The 25,410-nt window shown below is 31.5% G+C and overlaps 1 protein-coding gene across 1 annotated transcript; it reads left to right on the top strand.

Annotated features, from left to right (window-relative positions):
• The first annotated feature begins 11,119 nt into the window (after positions 1 to 11,119).
• Positions 11,120 to 13,099, top strand: LOC133191494 (uncharacterized). The gene is made up of 2 exons (XM_061327244.1): positions 11,120 to 11,925; positions 12,661 to 13,099. Exons 1-2 carry the CDS (start codon positions 11,296 to 11,298, stop codon positions 12,985 to 12,987), a joined length of 957 nt encoding a protein of 318 aa, XP_061183228.1. The 5' UTR covers positions 11,120 to 11,295; the 3' UTR covers positions 12,988 to 13,099.
• The last annotated feature ends 12,311 nt before the right edge of the window (positions 13,100 to 25,410 follow it).

Raw genomic sequence — 25,410 nt, 5'->3', positions numbered from 1 at the left:
TGGCTACGACATGTGAGTAAAGAGTAAAGGTAGTGTTGGTACTTTTTATATTTCTAGGCTGTGCTTCGTAAATTATAATTTTCGTTATCATACTTCGTTCATTACTAAGGAAAAAGAGAACACAGAGGGAAAATTTTTTACTCTACCATACATTTTTTAAATAATCTGCTTAAAACAATTCTTATTTACTTGATAAAAATACTTTGGTGTTAAGTAGATTTTGTACAATTAGAATATTTTAGCTCACCTGTGCCGATATATGTGAGCTTTTCTGATCAAAGAGTGTCCGGCGTCGGTCTGTCGTCCGTCGTCTGCAAACTTTTCACATTTTCGGCTTCTTCTAAAATACCACAGGGCCAATTTAAAAAAAAAACTTGCCACAAAGCATTCTTGGATAAGGGGGATTTAAATTTGTTAACAGGACCCACACCCTCCTTCCAGGGGAGATAATTAAGAATTCGTGAAAATTTGATGGGACCTTTTAAAAATCTTCTCAAGAACCGCTGGGCAAAATAAAGATGAAACTTAAGTGAAAGCTTCATTACATACTCTAGATTCAAGTTTGCTCATATCATAACCCCCGGGGTAGGGTGGGACCACAACAGGAGGTCAAAGTTTTACATGAGAATATATAGGGAATGTCTTTAAAAATCTTCTCTAGAACATCAAAGCCATGATTAGTCATATTACTAGAAGTATCCTCAGGTAGTGTAGATTCAAGTTTGTTCCAATCATGACCCCTTGGGGTAGGGCTTGGCCACAACAGTGGGTCAAAGTTTTACATAGTAATATATAAGTGTAATGGATAAGGGGTATTTGAGTAAAACGCATTGAAGACTTCAGATAGTGAAATGACCTGACAATCCTTTAATGGATTAGCAAAAGGGTATATAAGGCAAAGCTTTGGGAAAGTCAGGCATTCAGAAGCTAGCAGAAGTGGAATGTTGTTCAGCAATAAAGAAGTTAAGATATTTCATCCCTAATAGCAACAGATTCAATGAAATTGAATATATAACAGATGTGTAGGGGTTGAATACTTGGTATATTTAGACATAATTCCGATTTATTACTATTAGCATGTAAGAAATAGGATGTGTCCTTATTCTGACCTTGAATTTTGGTAAGAGTTACCGTATCTCCTTCTGTTTTTTAATAAATAAAAAAAAAAATCAATTATAAAAAACTTATCTGGTAACAAAAAATGTTTTCAATTGTCATTCTATTTCTAATGTTTTAAAGCATCTTTCGACCACAGTATTTATTGATATTCTTATTATTTAAATTTTTATTTTTAAAAAATTGCTTGTCCCCATAGACTTCAATGCAATCTTTGTTAATCATTTAAGACTAGAGAATTTGGTCCTATTAAGGATGGGAAACCTTGAGGGTAAGAGCAAATTAAAAGTAAAAAAGTTATAAACACCAGTGGCAAGTATCCTAGGAAGTTGATGTTAAGTTCTGGTGTAGTAAATCTGAAGAAGATTGAGACACCCGGTTCTTATCTATCAATGGGAACCTAGAGGAGAAACACGGTGCAAGTAATACCTAACCCAGTTCCCGTATCTAGATAAGAGAAAACTGATCATACATGCACGTTTCATAGGAAATATCTTTAAAATCTTCCTCTCAAGAACAACTCAGTCATTATTAGTCATATTTATACAGAAGCATTTGTTTTGAAATTGATGGTAATATGATTAATCCGGAAAACGAAGTAAAATTACTCGGCGTGACTATAGATTTTGAACTTAAGTTTAGCTCTCATATTTCAAACATTTGTAAGAAAGCTTCACAACAACTGAATGTACTTAAAAGAATAGGGGTTCACCTGACTAAATTAGGAAAACTAACAATCTATCATACATTTATCATGTCAAACTTCAATTATTGCCCATTAGTTTGGCATTTTTGTGGTGAACGAGAGAAGAAAAATGGAAAAAAAATACAGGAAAGAGCATTGCGTTTCGTCTATGACGACTACAAAAACTCATATAGTTATCTTGTGGATAAATCAAAATTGCCATGCCTCAAACTCCGGCGTATTAGAACAATGGCCATAGAATGATTTAAGATTTTATACAAACAAAGCCCATCTTACCTGCACGATTTTATCCATATTAAAGAAACTCCATATTCTTTTAGATATACGAAAACTGCTGTTTTACCAAAAACAAGATCAACAACATACGGTTTGAAGTCTTTTAGATATGAATCCGCAAAACTCTGGAACTCTTTACCAGAATCTTTTAGAAATATTACTACTTTTAACCAATTCAAATCAAACATAAGTAGTTGATACGGAAATAGTTGTAATTGCTGTGCTTGTCGCTAAATTTTATTTTTAGATAATAGTAAACAGGGTTTATTTCAGTTTGTTGGTCTTATTGTAATGAATACTATGTCATATGTCATTGTAATGCATCACGGGGTATATTGATATTTTAGTAGTGTGATTTTTAAGTACTGTTTCTTGTTTATTCGTATTGTTGTATTATATGTAATATTATTATGTAGTCGGAAAATAGCTCTTCAGAGCTAATGTTTTCTGTTTGAATTACCCGACTTTAAATAAATATTACCTTATCTTAACTTAGAAGCAACCCTAGGTATTGTCGAATCATTTTTTTCCTTCAAATTATGACCCCCGAAGGATGGGGGCACAACAGAAGTTTTGCATAAGAATATATAGGAATCATCTTGAAAAAATCCTCTGTTCAAGAACAGTAAAGCCATGATTAGTTTTATTATTATAGAAGCATCCTCAGGTAGTTTAGATTCAAACTTATTCAATTTAGGGTAGGTAGGTTAGGGCCAAAGTGAGCGATCAGAGTTTTACATAGGAATACATAGGGAAAAAATCTTTAAAATTATTCTGCAAAGAACAGCAAAGCCATGATTATTAATATTGATATTGTTACTTTTTACAAATGACGTATTTAAACTAAACATGAATAAAAAGACATACACATACAGTCTGTACGTATACTATTGACCCCTGACGTCATTGCATTTACACGTATTGCAAATGCGTAATGCACGAATTATCTGTAAGATCAATGTTTTTCAATCTTTACAAGCCTCCTAACTGCACCTCATATCTACATTAAAATTATTTGCATTTGCCGAAGTTTCCGAGCAAAAATAAAAAGATTTCTGTTGAAAAACCGCATTAAACCGGTCAAAACAAGACAGATCGAACTCAATCACATAGTTGATTTTTTTTTACCTTTTATTCTTGTTTGTTAACTAAATGTAAACAACGTAATGTTGCAGCATTTATGTTTAAAGAATAAACATTTCAGTTGGCAATAGTCATTATTGGAAATGCAATGTTAAACAACTCCAATAAAAATATTTTTATGAAAGAACGGAGAGAGAAAAAAGGATCAAGAGTACATTAACTGGTGTGGGTGTTTACATACAATGCTTTGGTATATTATGAAAATTGAAGATAACGAACAGTAGTCAAGCTCACAAGTCCACCGAAACAAATTTGGAGCAGACCTCTAAAACATCTGAAGTGGGATCGGGTGCCTTGGAGGAGTGAGCGTCCCCTGTTGACCGAAAACTAAGACCCAACATCGTAGAAATCATTCTGTTATGCATAGCTATACATTAGTATGGTTTCTTCAATGTTGGATCTCTTCCAATTAGAGAGCTTGAAATTATTCAATTAAATAATAAAACAAAATGTTACTTAAGTTTACTATAGCTTTTTTTTTTCAAATCTAAGGGTTATTTTGAAGGTCTAAGTTTAAGCAGACAATTGATATTAGCATGTAGAAAAAGTTTTCAAATAATCTTTAATAATCCATCTGATGTTTGTAGTAATTTACAATGAAACTTGTGTTGCTGTTCCATCAATGTTTTAATGTGAATATCTAAATAGGAGGATGCTACATGTACATGTAAATGTATTACACACTTGGCAACATAACACTTCAAATTTAACTTTGTGAACTCTTGAATGGTTCGACATAGATTTAAAGACATATATGCATTGTTTTATTACAGTTTACAATCTCCTTTTAATCTCAGTTGAATGGGCATTGCTTTGGGGTAATTTTATATCAAGAGTATACTATATAGCATATTGGGGTCTTTCAAAGCTCCTTTAAAATGCTAACAACAAACTGTGGATATTACGATGACTGCATTCTCATGACCTTAAATAATGATACACAGGATTTTAAATGACATAACCAAAATTACTCTACCGTAAGAATGGAAGAATATCAGTTTTTAAATCTTAGCTTGTACTATACTATACAAAGCAACCAAGAGCGGTACATTAAAGGTCAAAGAATGACAGAAGCTAAATTTATTTGTTACATTTTTGACTTATGTACAAAGTTGCTTGATTTTCCTCCTCCAGAAATCATTGATCTTGAATTTTTATTAACGCGTCAAAAAACGACACTTTTCACAATATGTTACTCATCAGATTAACTCTATCTATTTAAACAATATATATAAAATAGGTTACGAAAAATCAATCGCAGTACTTAGAGACCAAATTTCTTAAAGATATAAACGCTATATAAACGCGACTTTTTATGTGAAACAAAATGATTAAATGATTTGAGAAACATGATGTGTAATAAAAAAAATAATTACTTTCCACAAAGTTTTACTAAATAAGTCGTTGTAATTACATAACAATTAAGCAAGATCTGCAATTAAGAATTCAGCCTATTCATGAATATTGATGAAGGAAGTGCGTAAACAGTATATAGAAACGTATGTCCGCGGGAAATCATAGACAACGAGGTACGTTGCATTTTGACTACGATTTTGAATAAAAGATAATATCTGTCATTACAGAGTAGATGGTTAATACTGGCTGTTTTCAAAGATAAGTATCTATAAGCATAAAACGTATGCCATCCATGTCAAAAGTTATTTTGTATACCAAACGGCCTACCTCGTTTTCTTGACGCCATTTTTGTTTATCAATCCTAAAGTAGCGACGGTATCACATGATGCATGAATTTAAATAGATGCATTACTTTCCTAGTAGGATAATAAATAATTATAATTTGAGATCTTTGTAATGCGTTCATTTCCAATTGTGTAATTTACAATATTTTCGTAACTTTATTAGGTAAACAAAATAAATAAATTTCCAACTTTATTTTTAACTGACGCAAGTTATAGCGTGTATATCTTTAAGTTGCACCATTATCTCAAATATAATATGTATTAATTTAGAAATTTAAAATCATGAAATGTAAATGTCATCATGATTATTCCCTTTCATATTATTATATAAAATTTACTACCAACGGAAGAATCCATGGCATTCCTATGCTAGTACATGTAATTAAGATTTAAATACAAGTCTCTGGCAAAGGTCTCATCTAATAGAATTACTACAAAACATACCTTGTTGATAACATCGTATTAAGATTTTAATAGATATATTTACACCTCTCTATGAAAGCACATATAAATTTTGACATGTAGTCATGATCTGATATAGCTTTAAATTTCAGTATTAAATCATTAATTAACACCCCTTCTCTTCATAATGAAAGAAATATATGAAAATATGTAGTTCTACATATGTCAAAATACTTAGCATTCTTAACATGCCAGTAGGAGATTTTAATACTATATTACTGTTGAAGAATTCAAATCCAAAAACAGAGTGGTATGTATCACTCTGATGGATTTCTGTGAAATGTGCTTTTTTGTTTGATTTTTAAAAATGCTTCTAAGGCAAATATCATTATGCACAAATTGTTAAGTTTTGAAAGCTTTATTTTCATGTACATTTCAGACAGAGTATCATGTAAATTTTGAATAACACAAATTTCAGCATCAAACACAGGATAATATCCATTACTATAATGGTGCAAATATACTTGTAACCATTTTTTTTTGCCTGTTGAAATCCATTTTCTTTCGTAATTTCATATAAAATTTTCAAGCTTAACTTGCTTTTTCTGTAAAATAACGTGATTTTTGATGCCTAGAAACCGGGTATTACATGAAATGTGAAGATAACGAACAATAATCATGCTCGAAAGTCCAGTTAAACAATACAAATTGCTAGCAGAGCAAATACTGACCTCTGAAAACATCAGAGGTGGGATCATGTGCCATAAAGGAGTAAGCATCCCCTGTCTATAGGTCAGACGTTGCCCCTTGTCATGATTGGGTAAATGGAGAAATCCGTAGACACTTTAGTATGAAAATGGACCTAACAATATACCAGTACTAGTATATTAAAGACGTCTGTCAACATTTGATCTAAAGACAAATTGTATTTGTAAACAAAGATATTACATCAACCATAGAATTTGGGAAATGTTAACCCTAAAAAAGATTGTTGATACCCATATATCATCAACTTATTTGTCAGTAGCCTCAAACTTCGTACTAAGAGTATGCCTATACCTATCGAATCAACTGAGAGACATAAACCCCAAATGCAGGTGATAATGGTATATTGCTACATGAATAAGGAAAGTTGACTGTAAAAAGTTAAAAAGTTTATCATAAAGTTTTGTTGTTAGTCTGCCATCAATATTTTTCTCTAATAAAATATCCAGATATGAAACAGATGTGTCAGACTCTGGGATATCTTTTATTTCGAGTTCACTGGGATATATCGAATCAACGTATGAATGAAATGTAATATGTGAAGATAAAGAGCAGCGATTAATCTCATAAATGCAGTAAACAAAACGAGTCGTGAACAGGGCAAGAAACGCAGACGCCTGGACACACCAGAGGTGTGAACAATGAATAATTTGTTAATTGATAAAACATCATCATATATTTTAATGTCGAATTGAAGGCTACAGAAAAAGAATTCTTCTTTTCTTGTAGAAGTTTTGAATGAGATATGGAGATAACGAACAGTATTCAAGCTCAAAAGTCCATTAAAATAATACAAATCGGGAGCAAAGCAAACACGGACCTCCAAAAACATCAGAGGTGGGACCAGGTGCCACGGAGGAGCGAGCATCCCCCGCCGACCGGCCACACCCGCCGTGTGCTCCTTGTCATGATCGGGAAATAACGAAAAAATACGTCGACAACTCAGGTGTAAATAATGGCCTAACATATGGTATGAAAAAACGTCAGTCAGCATATGTCTTAATGATAGATTGTATTTGCTGACAAGGTCATTGTATCGACCATAGAACTTACGAAATGATGACTTTAAAGGAGACTGTTGATATTCTTGTTTCATCAGAATAAATTCTGCTTCATAAGAATATATAAGCAGTTCTGCTGAAAATAGGACAAAAATATTCCAACTGACTGTTGAAAAACCCAGAGTCTCCAAAGACTACATATATAGACCTACAGCATCTTTTTAATTAATGTCAACCTCAGGGTACCTGTGTGTAGAATCAGAATAATTTTTAACGAAGTAAATTTTTAGACAAGATTTGAAAATTTACTTTATTTTTCCATTTTTATTGAAGAAGTTGTCTGTGATGTCAAAAAGCCTGATAATTAATTTATTGTAGAGATTGCGTTAGAAAGCAAAAAACCTTTTATTCTTTCAACTCAGGTTATCATGCTATCGAAAGTAGATATATTCCCGTTTTAGTTTTGATTTAAAGCATTTTTTTAAGTTTCAGACTGCCAGTTATATATACATACATACATATATATATATATATATATATATATATATATATATATATATATATATATATATATATATATATATATATATATAGATAGATAGATAGATAGATAGATAGATAGATAGATAGATAGATAGATAGATAGATAGATAGATAGATAGATAAAATTAGATTATAACTTTAAGGAGTCGGTATTTCAATATCTTCGTCAATGGATGATTATTTCGTAGCTGACAAGTGTTTTAGATCAGAAGGAAATAATTAAATCTCGACAAAGCTCAGAACAAAACAATGATGATTCAGGTAATATGCATTTGCTGAATCGTTACTGAATAACCGTGTCCAGTAATATGTAGGGCATTTAATATTGCGGCTTAACTCTTGAAAGCAAATTTTTGCAATGAATTCTGAATAATCGCTGATAATTAACAAATGGCCCTGTACCAAATTCTTCAAAAATCATGTCACATGTCCAAAGGTCCAGTTCTTAGCTATGCTTTACTTGCCGTCATCAGAAAACTTTTTTATTTTCAGCAACAATGCAATCAAACTATATAATTTTTTAATTTACGAACTCCTGTGATGTAAAATGTAATTTTTTTTGTCTCACAAACTCCTTTGATTTCACCATGTTTAAACTTATTTTGTAATATTCATAAACTTGGTAAGATTCTTATTTCCTTATTTTTTACCAAATATAAAAATTTAGAGTCGTACGATCAGTACACACTTGGAGATAGAGACATAGTTTCTTTCTCTAAGAGTGTAGTTGGTTGTCTGGTTTTTCACTGGAGAGCAACTCGGTGTAAAAGGAACCTGTACACCATATCCATGTGATCTCCTCTAACAGCCAGCGCTTCCGGCTACCTTTGAAGAATGTACAAGTATATATGACCAGTTGGTTACTAGAATTGATACTTTTGCTTTCGTTTTACCTGAATCATCTGCAAAACATAAAATATTAAATTCCAGGCGACTACGATTTCGTCGTCAGCGCGAGGTTACAAGAATGCCTATTGTTTTTCTTTTAAATTAACATACATTGTACTTCTTGTTTGGTTTTTTTTCTGGAAAGACCTTATTAGGGTTTCACTCCTGAATGTTTGATTGAAAAAATAGAATTATGCCATTCTTCGCAGATAGGTTCGAGTTTTATAGTGAAATAGCTACATACAGTTATATGCAATCATTGTAGAAATCATGCAAGTAAAGAGTAAGCAAAAAAAAATTAAATATATATATATATATATATATATATATATATATATATATATATATATATATATATATATATATATATATATATATATATATATATATATATATATATATATATATATATATATATATAATTCCTGTGTTCAACAAAATGTATTATAATTAGGCACATGGTCATTAGTTACGAATAGGTAAAACAATTTTAGCCAACTTTAAAGGTTGCGGTCAGCACCCACCTAATAACCTTCACAAGAATTAGCTTTCCGTAATCAAACGTAGAAGGGGATGCCAAGAATAATTTCTTGAATTCCGTGTAAGGTTCGAAATTTTGAATTAACTGGTCGTTAACATATTATTGTCATGTACAAATTGTTTTCAGTTATTCCATTCACCGACACCCAGTAGAGGCGATTTTCATTGCATGGCCTCTGTTGGGGTATGTATATTATTTCACCAAAAAATTACAAATTTTACTTTGAATTTGAAATACCCCAAAAACAAAACTGCCAGATTCTGAAATGTTTGTGTAAAATGTGTACGGCAATCGAGAGTATTCTTGTATATTTTCCTTTCAAGTGTGCTTGTTCATTTCAATGAATATATAAATAAACCTATTGATAGGGTATTATCAGAGGGAACTTCTAAAGTTTCCATTGACGGAATTTTTTGAATGGTTGTTTTGAAAAGTGTAATTTTTGAGTACTCTTCGCCTCCTGTTAATCATAAGACTTACTGAATTCATAAATTATTTTATTCAAATTTACATCGACTTTCCCTTTTCTTTGGATACTCGAGTAGCCCACTTTTTACACGGTATTTTATATACGTATGCTTTTTGACATCATAGACAGGTGCTTTTTAAATAAAAATAGAACTCGTAAATTTACTTACCTTGTCATTGGTCATTTGCAAAATTATTTTGTTAATAAACATTCTGATTGTACACATAAGTACTCTGAAATAGATATTAAAAAGATGCTCGAGTTTCTGATTGACAATATCTATGCAGTTTTTGAAGATCAGGTCTTCCAACAATCTGTTGGAATTCCCACACAAGACACCACAGAGTCTGACACATCTGTTTCATATTTGGATATTTTACTAGAAAAAGACGTTAGTAATAACCTAACAACAAAACTTTTTGATAAACATGACTTCAACTTTCCATCGTCAACTTTCCTTACTCATGTAGCAATATACCCTTATCACATGCATATGGGGTTTATATCTCCCAGTTGATTTGATACGCCAGAATATGCTCCACGTACAAACAACTTCTAAAACGAGGCAAGCTACTGACAAACAAGTTGATGAAACAAGGGTATCAACAGTCTCGTTTGAAGTCATCATTTCGCAAATTCTATGGTCGATACAATGACCTTGTCAGCAAATACAATCTATCATTAAGTCCAAAGCTGACTGACGTTTTTCATACTAATTGTTCCTTTCGTTTATATATATATATATATATATATATATATATATATATATATATATATATATATATATATATATATATATATATATATATATATATATATTAGGGATGTCAAAATACGTATTTTCCTTAGTCGATTATTCGATTGCATTATTCGAACGATAGTCGAATATTCGGAACATTTTCTTATAATAAAATTTTATTTCAAACTTCACTAGTACATGACTACGGAAGCGTATTAGTGCCACTTGGACACTTTATTTTTTTTTAATTTCTACACTTTAATCTGTAAAATTTACACTTTAATGTGTAAATTTTACACTTTAATGTGTAAATTTTACACTTTAATCTGTAAATTTTACACATTAATCTGTAAATTTTACACTTTAATGTGTAAATTTTACACTTTAATGTGTAAAATTTACACTTTAATGTGTAAATTTTACACTTTAATGTGTAAATTTTACACTTTAATCTGTAAATTTTACACTTTAATGTGTAAATTTTACACTTTAATCTGTAAATTTTACACTTTAATGTGTAAATTTTACACTTTAATGTGTAAATTTTACACTTTAATGTGTAAATTTTACACTTTAATGTGTAAATTTTACACTTTAATCTGTAAATTTCACACTTTAATCTGTAAAATTTACACTTTAATCTGTAAATTTCACACTTTAATCTGTAAAATTTACACTTTAATCTGTAAATTTCTCACACTTTAATCTGTAAAATTTACACTTTAATCTGTAAAATTTACACTTTAAAGAGAGGGTTATTTTTTTTTACATCTTCTTATTCATATAAATAATCTGTTGTGAAGGTATGGACCGGGAATATTTAATTGGAGAGTATTTCAAACTGGGCCTTAAATACAGTGAAATAATTAAATGTTTGGATGAATTACATGGATATAACATAGGAATTCGTACACTCAAAAGAATAACAAAGAATCTGGGACTTTACCGACGGAAATATAAGAGTGATATTCTTCAGATAGCGTTATTTATACTTGAACAATGTGAAATGCATGGCCAAATGCACGGATATCGTTGGTTGCACTTAAAGTGTCTTGAAAGGGGATTTGTTGTTGACCAAGACACAGTCCTCGGGTTGTTGCATATTATAGATCCAGAAGGTGTTGAGTACAGAAAAAAGAGAAGACTCAGAAGACGGGTATACTCTGTTAAAGGTCCAAACTCAGTCTGGCATATCGACGGATACGATAAACTTTCAAGGTATGGAATAAAAATCCATGGTTGTATTGATGGATTTTCACGTCAAATTATTTGGTTGAAAGCTGGTGGGTCTAATAAAAATCCAAATATTATTGCTCACTATTACATGGAGAGTATCAGGAAATATGGGGTATGCCCAAGACGTGTAAGAGCTGATATGGGAACCGAAAACGTTTACATTGAAACAATTCATAAGTTTCTCCGACGAAACCACGAAGATGAACATGCTGGAGAAAGAAGTTTTTTGTACGGTAAAAGCATAAATAACCAAAGAATTGAGAGTTTATGGGGAATGATACGACGACAGGGAATTCAGTTCTGGATGAATTTTTTTCAAGAGCTTACTGAAAGTGGTTTCCATGACGGAGAATATTTAGACCAAGAAATATCTCGCTTTTGTTTTCTACAACTAGTACAGGTAAAATGCCCATTCACTTCCTTTCAAATCTACAGAAAATTTCACTACATTGAAAATTAGAATGTATTTGAAACTGTGTGCGGTGCGCTAGCTTATAACTAGGTCTCAAGACCATGACTGAGAAAAGACATTTCAAAATGTTTATTTTGACCATTTTAATGGTTAATTAACAAATATATAAAAAGTTTCAAGATAATATATCTACCTACATTTGCAACTGTCTTTCTTTATATGACAACACTGACAAAATAGCATTTAATTTTCTTTGAAATGAAGTTGGTCATGTGACTTTTTGCGAATGGCAAACGGCACGAGACACATCGAAGGTCTAGAAAGTCACATGATGTCGTACTTGTATGTCGTGTTGCATTTCCATATGGGAATCTAAATACACTGTAGTGCATTTTTTATAGATAAGAAATTACAAAATTTTTGAGAGTCCGTTGGAATATACGACTTGAAGTTGGTATGTGACCAAGTCCCCTTCAGGCGTTATAGGATTAGCTGCAGCTGGTCTTAAAAAATTCTGATGATCTACAGCATTTATAGCGATACAATATGATCGCGTAGCGATCTGCACATGATACCAGTTACACTTTTGTTTTTTTCCCAATAAACTCAAAAATTAAATTACCAATTTTGACTTTAGTCTGTTCTCAGTATTGGACTCGTTTATTAAAAAATAAGCAAAAAAATCCAGTTGAGAAAAGTACATGTAGGGTTATTTTATTGTAGGACACTTTAGACGACATAAGTTCTATCTGGAACCGTCACAGGATTAGGCGATACAGACAAGGAATAAGCAGATGTGGTAGACCATTTCTTCTACATCATATGCCGAGCGCATTTGATACCGTGGATTATGGTATTGAAATAAACGAAAATGAAGTAAATATTTGTGAAAGTGAATTACAGCCAATGCCAGAAATGCCATGCTCTACATTAATTAAAGATTTATGTGTGTGTATAATGGAAGAAAACAATTTTGCATTGCCCCAAGACCCAGAAAGCATGCAAAATTTGTTTATTTTTCTCAGAGAGGATATCAGAAGCAATTTATGACTGCAATTGTAACGCTGTGCTTGTATACAATATGTATATTTGATAAATAATATAAATTCTCTTTTTTCTTTTATAGCCTAGATACATGTCGTTTATTGGATGCAGCTGTATATTGCTGTATATTGGATAAGCAGCTTTTAATAATGATTTGTAACATAAATACGGTTATTATGATTAATCTGTTATAAAATCTATTATTAAATCAGATATTTGGTAAATTTGATAATAAATATATTTTTTTTAAAAATGGCATTTCAGTTTGCAATAAAGAATGAAATTTAAATTTTTCATTTTTATTCTGTCTCCACGGCACCACTGAAATTTTGAAGTATTAAAGCTTGCTTGCTCAGCTATATCTTTGATAACCAACACTGCTTCACTTCTTTACGATTAATTTAGCTATCTGTGAGATTTCCCCAAGACAAAATTTTAGGTGAAACTATAACAAACTATAACTTTAGGTGAAACTATAACATATGTCCAATAACTTCGTTCGGGGCGGCATAAATAATATATGTAGTATATCATAAGTGAATATGAAAATATCATTTATTCAAATATCATTTTTTCAACATTAATGTGGAAGCATGCTCTCAATAATTGAATCCTACGAAAGTCGGTAGGTGCCAGGTAGAATTCAAAAGGAAAATTCAATGACTTTTTTTTTTTTTTATTAATATTGGTCAAAGAATTTAAAATCATGTTCTTAGTCAGACATTAATGATAATTTCAGACCTAACTACATGTAATTTGCTTACGTTACAGTGTAGGAATAAAACCGAAAGTATGTATGTGTAGCACTTAATCAAGCGTACGTGTATGGTTAACCCAAATTTTATCTGGCGGCCAGATATTGCATTGACAGGCGCTGAACACTTATCTAGCGGACGCCAAAAATATATTCTTATTGCCGGCTTCCGTAGAATCCTTGTCCGTATTAAGGAATCTCTAAACACTGCACACAAAAGAGTTTTACATGTATTTATAGGGTTAGTTTATTGCAGTTAGAGTGATCTGCCCTTAGAAGTAAGATAGAAGAAAAAAATGGTTATTTACAGTTAATTAAACAATTTGCAATAGATTAAAATATTTTTAGTATTATTAATATTTGACCAAGAATAAGTAATTGAATTCATTATTTCCATTAATTTTCCCAGTGTAAGTAAACAACAGTGATTTCTGCTCACGAATAGTAAATTGTCAGGTACCCTATGTTAAAAATGAATTAAATAGTCTCAATATGCTCATCTGTAAATATATTTTTCTCCAAGTCCAAAAAGCACCCTTTTGTTAGTGTTTAGAGCTTCCTTAAATAAATTCATGAGCGCATACAATTGAAACAAATAATGATTTATCTTTGATTCACTTCACAGACTGCTTGATTAATTTGCTTTCTCAAATTAAATTTATAACCATCATTTCAGTTATTGTGTAAGGAAGCCGGTAGGTGCCAGGTAGAAAAGAATTTTATGGCGGCCGCCAGATAAATAGTTTTTTCTACCTGGCAACAACCAGATTCCGTTATTGTGCGCAATGAATATATATAAAATATTTTTGGTTTGTTGTGCGCATCAACTGAATACAACTTCATTTGGCGCTCAAACATTTGACTCTATATAGAAATATTGTTTTTTCCGGCAAATTACCAATTACTAGTAAATGTTAAAGTATTTCTACTTTCATGTGTTGTCATAGATTGTCATAGAAATTGTTCATTAATTTAACTTCATGCCCAAAAGGTATAGGTATTGAATAATAACATTTTTAAATTTTAAGCATGAAGCAAGCAATGTGCACATTAATTAGATAGTCCTTTTTATTCTTGAAAAGCCAAACTTTCTAGTATGAGCATGGTATGAATAAACATTTTCTGAATAAACTAAAAATGAAATGATAAAATGTAAGAAAACATGAAACAAAATTTTTAAAAATCCTTAGATTTGCAACGAACTTTAAAAGCAGAATTTTTATAAACTAAAAATGACAAAATGTACTCATGATTTTCTCAAATCGTACTTCAAAAATGGATTGACTTAATTTCGCCAGCCAGAAAATAGTTTTTGCCTTTCCTAAGCGAAAACATGTTCTTCATGTTACATGAAAACAAAGAACTACGACTACTCTTTCGTTCAGTTATATGTGGAAATTTAAATTTATGCAAAATCAATAACCAAAATGTCAGAATGAAGTACCATGGCATTCATTTCAATCTTGAAAACTGTGTCACTTTCGAACATTCTTGGAAAGTCTAAAATCCTCCATGAAACAAAGAAAAATAAAATCCAGATTTGCAACGAACTAAAAAAGACAGATATTTTTTATATGCTAAAAATGATAAAATGTACTTATGATTTTCTCATATTAGTACTTCCATAAAGTGGCTGATTTAACTTAATCAGTGTGAAATACAGTATTTGCCTTTTCTAAGCAAAATCATAATTGTTCTTTGTGTTACATGTAAACAAAGTAAACAAAGATCTACTCTTTCGTTCAAATGTATGTCGAAATTCAAATTTATGCAAAATCCATAACCCAAATGTTGGAATTAAGTATTGCATTCATTTCAGCCTTGAAAACTGTGTAGCTCTCGTATATTCTCGGTAGGTCTAAAACTCTCCCACAAGTATGCGCAATAGGTCTCCTTGCAATGCCCTCTAGGTCAACTATTTTGACTTGAATTTTGAAAAAAAATTCCCTCCGAATCATACAGCATGAGATCACTAGCTGTTAAGAATCGAAGCAAGGTGCGCAGCATCCTTGTATCCGTGTCAATTTCACGGATGTATCGTTTGAGATATTTGAAGGAATCAGATTCTAATTCTTCGCATTCAAGGGACGAAATTAATTTCTTTGATGTAGGTGTGATTTTCTGAAACTCCTTTTCAACATCCATAACTAGTTCGTAAGTTATAAGCACCTCAAAAAGACATTCTCTGATAAATGCTGGTTCTTGAACCATTTCCAAATGCGCTATTTGATCAATAACTGCTCCCAAATTATCTTTCGTTACTTTAACTTTGCAATCATGAGTTGAAAGGATCTCAAGAAGTTCGTCCATTTCGACATTTTCCATGCCTTCAAGTGCACTGGAAAGAACCATACTTTCACTGCTGGGAATGAATTGAAGAAATTCTTCCCTAAGTCTGTCACTAGCAATTCCATACAACGACGATTTTAGAAAATTTGGAGCCAGTCGAATGGGTAGCACCTTCTGAAGAATCCATCCTAATGCTATAACTCTTCCGACAGCTTTCCAATCTGCCGCCTCCATATCGTGGCGTAGACATGGGACTTTCAAATTTGTGCCAGTGGTGCACTGTTCATAGAAGTCGTCCCAGAATTCAGTCAGCATATCCCTCATGACACCCCCACTGTCATAAGCCTGTTCTCTTTCCCCATTTGGAAGAATAATGGTGGCAGTTATGATGTCTTTTGTAAAGTCAACATCTGGGTTGTCTTTGAATATCTTGATAAGTTCTCGCAGAACTTGACCCCTGTGGACAATAATTCCAAATTCTTTAGGCTCACGAACAGTTTGTAATATTGGCTCAGCGTGTGTGAAGGCCACTTCCTCCAAACTGTCTTCCCAAACTGGAAAGAAAAGAGGGTCAGGTAATGGTGAGCTGCCATTCTCATCTGCTGAACTGGGATTAGAAGAACGTAGTTTCATGAGGACACCACCTTCGTCTCCAACAATACTCCCCACCTGCTTGTCATTTGATTCTGTAGTTTGTTGACTATCTTTACATGGAATTGTCGAAGGGGTAGAAATACTAGACTTTGGGTCTTCTTCATTTTTTTTAGCTCCTTCACTGATCTCATTTGGTTCATCTTTGGATTCTTTACACTTCTCGCTAGCATTACATGATATTGGCAATGTGCTTATTGTACTTAACTTTTGTTCACGTTTTTCCTCTTTCTGCTTTTCATCATCATCACTATCATCTGAAATTTGCTTTTGGAGTCTGGTGCGTAAGTAAAAGTGGATAAATTGTAGTTTAGCCTTGTCTATTATATCACCCAAGGTTGTTTCTTCATCCTCTAAAGGTTTAAGCTGGAAATCTGTTAATTCAACTTCCATGTTCTTCAGTTCTCCATGCTGACTTTTCCCATTGGGGAAAAAAAGATCCAAGCATTCTTTTATAATGGATTCTTTGTTCATGTTTTTGTTTAACATCAATGTTCTTTTTCCTCCTCCTGCCTTTGCTCTTACATGCAGATAAACCTTCTTCTTTTTATCGAAGTGGTACCACCCAAGATGAACTTTATGTACTTCTTTCTTAGCACTTAACTTGGGAATTTTCTTTACGGTGGATTCTGGATCATCAGTACACGTTTCTGCAGAGTTGGCCCTGCTACTTCGTAGTCGATCTCTTAATCGATCCATCAGACTGGATTTTCTTGTTTTCGGTTTATTGAATGCTTGGGTAAGAAAGTCTTTTAAGGCAAATCGATCTCCTTTCTTCGGGAGGTATTCCGATAAATCTGAATCCGTCATGCCTCGGACAGCATCTTCGTCTATCTGCAAAATATGATTATTATCATAAGTGTATGAATTTGCTCCTCGGATATCATGTTTAATCTACAAGAGGTTCATAAATCTCAATGATCACTTTTTCCCTACTATTCTTCAGATTTAAAAGAAATAATAATTATCACAGAAATGTTGACTTCATTATGGACCAATACCTAGACCTATTGGAACTACGATTTTCTCAAAATGGAATGTACAAAACGTACAAAATGTACAATAATGTGCTTCCATATCAATATGAGTATAATGATCCTGCTGTTCTGCAGAAGATTTTAATTTCCTGTCCACATTTTCCTTAGTTTGCAAAAATTGGATCTCTGATTTAGCCCAACCATTGACCAAAGATCGACGAAAAAAAATCCCGCAACTTAGAAATATTTGATTTTTTTTTACACGATTAAGGGTTTCCGTCCCTAATAGGACCAAATTCTCTATCCTTAAATGTCCATAACATACATTATACTCTGAAAGCATTTTACAGTAGAAAAGGATTTACCGAGAGAAAGTTCAAAAATGTAATTAACTAAGCAGTAATAAATTAACAAAAATTGCACTGAATCAAGCGAGGACAAGTGCTTTTTAAAAATAAATTTAAATAATTAAGAATATCAATAAATACTGAGGTGGAAAATGTATTAAAACATTAGAAAAAGAATGACAAACGAATTTTTTTTTACCAGATAAGTTTTTTTTAAAATTGTTGTTTTTTTAATTAATTAAAAATAGAGAGTATAACTCTTACCAAAATTCAGGGTCATATATTAGAACACATCCCATTCTTACATGCTTATAGTAATAAAATTAATTGGAATTACGTCTAAATATACTGAGTATTCAACACCTACATGTACACATCTGATATGTATTCAATTTCATTGAATCTGTTGCTATTAGGGATGGAATACCTTAAGAGTGCATGAATTGCCAATTATTTAGAGATTTCTTCCTATATACTTCATTGTAAAACTCTGATCTCCTATGGTACTTTCAACCTATTCCCGAGGAATGGGGGCTGATCTGAACTAAAATAAATTTACCCGAGGATGGCTTCATATCGATATGACTTATAAATGCTTTGCCGTTTAAGAGGGAATATAACTGTGTAAAACTTTAATCAACTATTATGGTCCCCTATTTCCATGGATCACAATTTGAGCAAGTTTTAATCTACACTTACTGAGGATGCTTCCAAATCAATATAACTAATCTAAGCTTAAAGTTTGTTCTTCTTGACGAAATTTTTAAAATATTCCTAGGTTAAACTTTGATCGCCTATTATTGAACCTATCCCAAGTGGTCAGGATTTGAACAAACTTGTGTGGATGACTGACAGACACATCAATATTTAGGAAAATTATCACTGTAGGGGAAAGAACCATGACAACGAAATAAATTAATGCTTTTGAGTCCAGAAATAGGTGCTGAAGTGCGTGAGGGGTATTTTTTCCAAGATGAGAGCTTTCGTCCCTTGTAGAATTTATGTATAGAGGTGTGGTACTGAAAATGTCATAATCTTTATTGTAACTATTTTTAAGTGTATTTGAAGTATATTCAAAATTGAATTTATTTTACATTTAACAATCCGGAAGACAAGCCCCTATGAGTATAAAACTGCAGTAAATAATATTTAATATACAAGTAACAATCCATGGAAATTCAAGTCAAAATGAATAATTAAATAAAATTTATTTAACAAAAAAAAAAAAAAAAAAAAAAAAAAAAAAAAAAAAAACTAATTGCAGCCCGGGAGATCGGGTTACTCTATAGATGTGAGTGTCAGAGTTGATGTATGGATTTTTAAGTGATAGATTATTGATAATAAATGTATACATAAGAATACGTATTAAAATTTCACGATTTATAAAAATATGCAATATTTCTATGTATGTTCATATGTAAAATATATTTTTATTTCTGATTTATTATGCAATTTGCTTTTCAGTGGCTTATGTTCAAAATTACATATCCGGATTTTTCAGAGCATTTAATTAAAAATAAAACACTACATCATACCCGATCTATTGTTTTCATGCACTGTTTGGAATAGTTACAGCAAATAAAAGTCTCTTTTTTACAAAAAATATTCTCTGTTACTTTTGTCCAAAATGACAACCTCCAAGTTTTCAGGACATTAAACTTAAAAAAAAAGAAAAGAAAACCGCGTACATGTACCACTTACTCGATATAATATAAGTTTTAATAATATTCGATACCTCTACATTAAAGATATACTAACAGGAAATAACTTTTTTTCTTCATAAAAAAAAACAAGCATTCTGAGAGAATTGCATTAGCAATGCTAGTCACCTACCGGCAAGTGTAATCTGGTTCCCATTAAAAATTGAAAATGCCGTAATTCCGTCAAAAAATCATAATGCAAACTTAATCTATAATTCATCAAGGTAGACTCACATACCAAAAATCATCGCAATATCTGCAAGCGGTTAGAAAAAAAGTGCCCAAAACCAAGTGAGACAGACTGACAGACAGACGGAGTTACAGACGGACGGACAGACAGACGAAAAGGAAACCTATAGTCCCCTCTGGTAAGACTTATAGGGGACTAATAACCTCCCTTTTTACACCGTATGAATTGATCCTGTTAAGGTCGAAGATATACTGTCTCCCGAGTCCGTAAATGTTCGACGTCGGGGACGAGCTTCTGGAAATAAATCACACAATACTGATTTGCCACTCGAATCTATTGGGATGTCTCGTACAATCGACAATGACCTCTTTTAAATGAAGCATGGCCAGATGCGGAGTCAGTCGAGGATCACAAATTAGTTATTTGCAGCGATGTCAACATACAAAATTTTCTATATATATAAAACTAAAAAGATTTTACATAGTATAATTCCAGGCCGACATTAGATGGCAACATCAAGATTATTCATATGATCCCCGAGATTTGAAGAATTCTTGAAAAATAAGTCAAGGGTTAAGGTCAAGTGGGTGTTATGATGAATCAGATATTTTTAACATATGAACATTTAACAGGCCGTGAACTCGCCAAACAACACATACTTGTAAACATGTATCAGTTAAGGTCACCGAATACGTGTAATATGGCATTATGATGTATTTTGAAAAGTTGGTCAAAGGTGACGTTCAAAGGAAACAATTTCGGTAAACCTTGTATTTTAAAAATGCTGTTCTTCTAAGCAAGATATAAGGTATATTTACATCCGCTGAATATTTTCTCCTTTATTTCTGAAGAAAACCATTGCCGTTTATTAGTTCATGAACAACACTAGGCATATCACCTGTACATGCAGATTTCTTGATCAGTGACTGTTCCAGAAATGTACTATGGCGTACATATCAATAATACAATAGTTAATCTTTTTAATCCTACTTCAAATGATTTTTATACAGATATAAATATAAACAATAAAACGTCTTTCTTTGGTTGTTAGTCCGGGAATTAACGTCGCAGCTATTGCAGAAAAGAATTACAAAACCCGCTTACGCGGGTTATGTATTTTTTCTGCAACAGCTGCGACATTAATTCCCATAATAACAACCAAAGAAAGGATTTAATTGTTTAAATAACAGTCGATCGGACAGAAGGATGAACGGATGGACATGCATAAATACGAGCTTTTAATTATGCTTTACAGTACATGTACTCTAGATTAAGGTCCGCGCAAGAGTGAGTAATAAAATTGATGCAAATATTGACAGAGCAATACCATATTTTTCCGAGTTGTTTGTACTGACAATTAAAAAAAAGTCATAATTTTGTAATCCAAAAAATTTATCAAAATCTTACAATACGTTTAGGTCCAAAAATCACAGAATTAGTCAATGGAGCAGGTAATCTTCATTTTTTTACGTCTCACTTATTTTGTATTTTATAGTCCTAAGAAAATGTACTTTGAAAACACTCCGAAGTACTACTTCTCAGAATTTGTAGTGAAAGTAAATAGCTGTTGCCTTGTTTTCTCGGACAGGGATCTAATAATGGATCTTTTCATTCTACCCCCCCCCCCCCTATATTATATGCCTGTTTTTTAATGCAAAAATCTAAAGAATGAGATAATTCCTCTCTCTCTCTCTCTTTCTCTCTTAAAAATGTTCGCCTGCAGCATCTTGAGTTTTGCAAAGCAAAATTGTATACCTGCTATTACATGCATAACTCGGGTAAAACTATATAGACGTGTGTACAATATATCTGATATTCATAAACCGGGAAAAAATTAATTGATTTTGTAAACAGTGTTCCGTTCCCGCTACGTACATTAAAAAACCAGCCTCTACACATTTGGCTGTAATATCTTTAACGAAGTCACTATGTCGAGACCATCTAAGAAAGAAAACATTTAAAAAATATTTTTAATAAATAAATGATAAATAAAGAGTTAATAAATATCATTTACTATTTACTGATTTACTGAGCCGACAAAGTATTTCGACCACTTATCTCGGAGTACAATGTACATTATCGAAAACGAAAGTAGGTTTATAATTATGTTCAGGATCATGTTAATTTCAACTATATAATATACTGAAATCATCTCAAGTGTGATGCAATATTAAATGCAGTTTTTCTGGCGTCAACCTTTAAGATTTTATAGGCAAAATTATTCCTTATGACTTAAATTTTAGGGACAAGAGTGGCTTTTATAAAATCTATCAATGTTAATTAGTTTAATACTACGTGTAGCAGTTTTATTGCACGTATTTTTTTTGCTAGAATTTATGTTGCTAGCGTTAAAATATACAAGTCCATATAGTGCAGTTACCGGTATATTGTACTTCTAACAAACATATTGTACATCTAACATACATATCAAATGCAGATAATTTTTCACATTAGAACTTTTTACTTAACTCACCTTATTTTAACTACCATTCAAGTATATTTCATCACATTGTTATTAACAAAGTCAAATAGCTTACCTTTTGATCCCTAAGAGCTCTTAAAGTGTCTTCGTCAACGCCTCGTTTCCGTAGAAATGGCTCCATGCTTCTGTGAAATATAAAATTAAGTATAAATAGTAAAATCAATAGATAAAAGTGTAAAATTTACAGATTAAAGTGTAAATATTACAGATTAATGTGTAAAATTTACAGTTTAAAGTGTAAAATTTACACATTAAAGTGTAAATTTTACAGATTAAAGTGTAAAATTTACACATTAAAGTGTAAAATTTACAGATTAAAGTGTAAATTTTACAGATTAATGTGTAAAATTTACAGATTAAAGTGTAAATTTTACAGATTAATGTGTAAAATTTACAGTTTAAAGTGTAAAATTTACACATTAAAGTGTAAATTTTACAGATTAAAGTGCAAAATTTACACATTAAAGTGTAAATTTTACAGTTTAAAGTGTAAATTTTACAGATTAAAGTGTAAAATTTACAGATTAAAGTGTAAATTTTACAGTTTAAAGTGTAAAATTTACAGTTTAAAGTGTAAAATTTACAGATTAAAGTGTAAAATTTACACATTAAAGTGTAAAATTTACACATTAAAGTGTAAAATTTACACATTAAAGTGTAAAATTTACACATTAAAGTGTGGAAATTAAAAAAAAATAAAGTGTCCAAGTGGCACTAATACGCTTCCGTACATGACGTATTTATAACCCCAAAACCTTTTTTCTTAAATCTGTTTAAAATTAACATTAATGCAACTTACAACGCGTGGATAGCATGAGTAAATGAAATGAATTTAGACACCTAATTCCCCAAAATGTATGATTTCCCCGTCAATTGAATTCATAAATCGGTCTGTACATGCAGTCAGTTTTTATTTTAGCAAGATTAAAGATTTGCCAGCCGTTATTTTTTAAAAACTTTTTATGAAATAAATTGGGGGGGGGGGGTATTTAATCTCACACTATCCACGAGTAAGATGCCTATGAAACTGTTAAACAGTTAGATAATGATTATTCAATTATTGATTGCTGCTATCAAAAAGTCCTTAAAACAGTTTAAATTCGAAGCGAATTGTTGTAATAATTATCGAAGTGTCAAAACATGTCACAGCTATGGTTTGTTCCTTGCATTTAAGCAATCTTAAAATAACAAAAGATAATGGGTACATGGCATAAGATCAAGTCTAATTAATATTTTTACAAACAAAGCCCAGTATATTGGTGGGTTATTTATTACAAAAACAACACAGGCCGTTACTGACCAAAAAAATTCTCGAAGCTGTGTAGCACTTATAATTACTGTACTTTTTATGCGTACATGGAAAATCAACCGTTTTTGTTGAGGAAAATAACCTTATCGACTGTCTCTGAGGAAGGTGGTTTCTCAATTTCTGATGAGAATTCCATCTCGTTATCACTCTTTTATTGCATTTATTAAATTATAATAATATTCGAATGTCGTTTCATTATTCGATCGTCGGTCCATTCGACTGATAGTCGAATAGTCGATTATTCATTAAGGACATTGGCAAGTCAGGGCTTTCCGGAGAAAAAAGGTTTAATACATGGGTTTTTTCACTTGTAAAATAGTGATTGAGAGTGATCTCCCGTGTAGAATTCTCTAAGCGGTGAAAACCAGTAAAGCGTATGTTATAGAGGTAAACAAAAGCACGTGTACTTCCTTCAACGGGTAGAATCTTCTATACAGCAAGAAAGAAAAGTAGTAATGGCTTTGTTGTACATTGTATTCAGGGACAAAGAGCAAACAGGTCGTCATTTACCATAGTTATGCTCAGTATGCTGGGAAGGGCAAAGATGTGACATATGCTGGAAGGTAGGTCGACCATGCCGACTGAGAACAGTTCTTAGGTCGTGTGAAGGAATCAGCATTTAGTAATTACGAATAAAAGTTAAAAATAAATCCATGTCAATATTTTTATGACAATGTATTTCAATCAATTCAGTCAATTACATGATAAAAACAATCAACCAGTCACTTGACCAATTTTAGCTGTTAAGGGACGCAACTCAAAAATGATGATCGGTGCCGGTATATCCATGTCTTTTTTTCTATATATACATTTTCAACCAAAATATCTAGAAGTCATAGGAAATGAAGTTACAATAATGTATACAATACAAAAACTGTATGAAATAAATGGGTTTTGAAGAAATATTATGGTGAAAATTTATGTAGGTCCCTTTTATCAACATTTTACATAGGAAATGCATTAAGAATTGTAAAAACACTAATTTGACAAAATCTAAAAAAGAATGCTGGATTAGTAGGTAAAACGATCCAGAATATAGCCTATTTAGTACATTTAAACCTACTCAAAAGTTCTTGAAAAATTCTATACAATAACCAGGAACCTTGCCAATGTCCTTAACATCCCTAATATATATATATATATATATATATATATATATATATATATATATATATATATATTATAATATAATATATATATACTAATTTATAATGTTTGTCTAATAATATAATTCAAAAGATAACGGCAAAAGATAGTCATATCAAGTCACAGTGCGCAACGGTGATTTGTTCAATATAATTAAAGAATTATAGAACAGTCTGGGTAACGGCTTGGTGTTTTTAAAAACATTAATGAACACTTCACAAACTGACCAATTATCCCGTGATCTCCATCCGGAGAGCCATAATTACCTCCATATAAGCTTAAATAGATATGTGAAAAAAGCTAAATTATTAACTTTAATCAGTTCAGTTCTTTTATTCCTTGTATCAACAGATACATCAGAGAAACATAATTACATGCATGTAATTACATATAGTATATACATAATTGACATGGCTAAAGAAGAGAATATATATAATATATATTACAATATATTCACACAATTTAAAATGACATTGAGATTAAATGTTTACATATATATATATATATATATATATATATATATATATATATATATATATATATATATATATATATATATATATATATATATATATATATATATA

Source organism: Saccostrea echinata, unplaced genomic scaffold, assembly GCF_033153115.1.
Source record: "Saccostrea echinata isolate AGI-Se365-2 ecotype Australia unplaced genomic scaffold, CSIRO_AGI_Sech_v1 ptg000023l, whole genome shotgun sequence".
Classification (NCBI taxonomy): Eukaryota; Metazoa; Mollusca; class Bivalvia; order Ostreida; family Ostreidae; genus Saccostrea; species Saccostrea echinata.
The sequence above is the reverse complement of the archived record's forward strand: the minus strand, read 5'-3'. Positions and strand labels throughout refer to the sequence as shown.

Excerpts from the sequence above, each read along its gene's own strand:
- LOC133191494 (XM_061327244.1), top strand. The coding sequence starts at position 11,296 with ATGCATGGCCAAATGCACGGATATCGTTGGTTGCACTTAAAGTGTCTT. Across the intron at positions 11,926-12,660 it reads GTTTTCTACAACTAGTACAG|GACACTTTAGACGACATAAG; the intron begins GTAAAATGCCCA and ends ATTTTATTGTAG.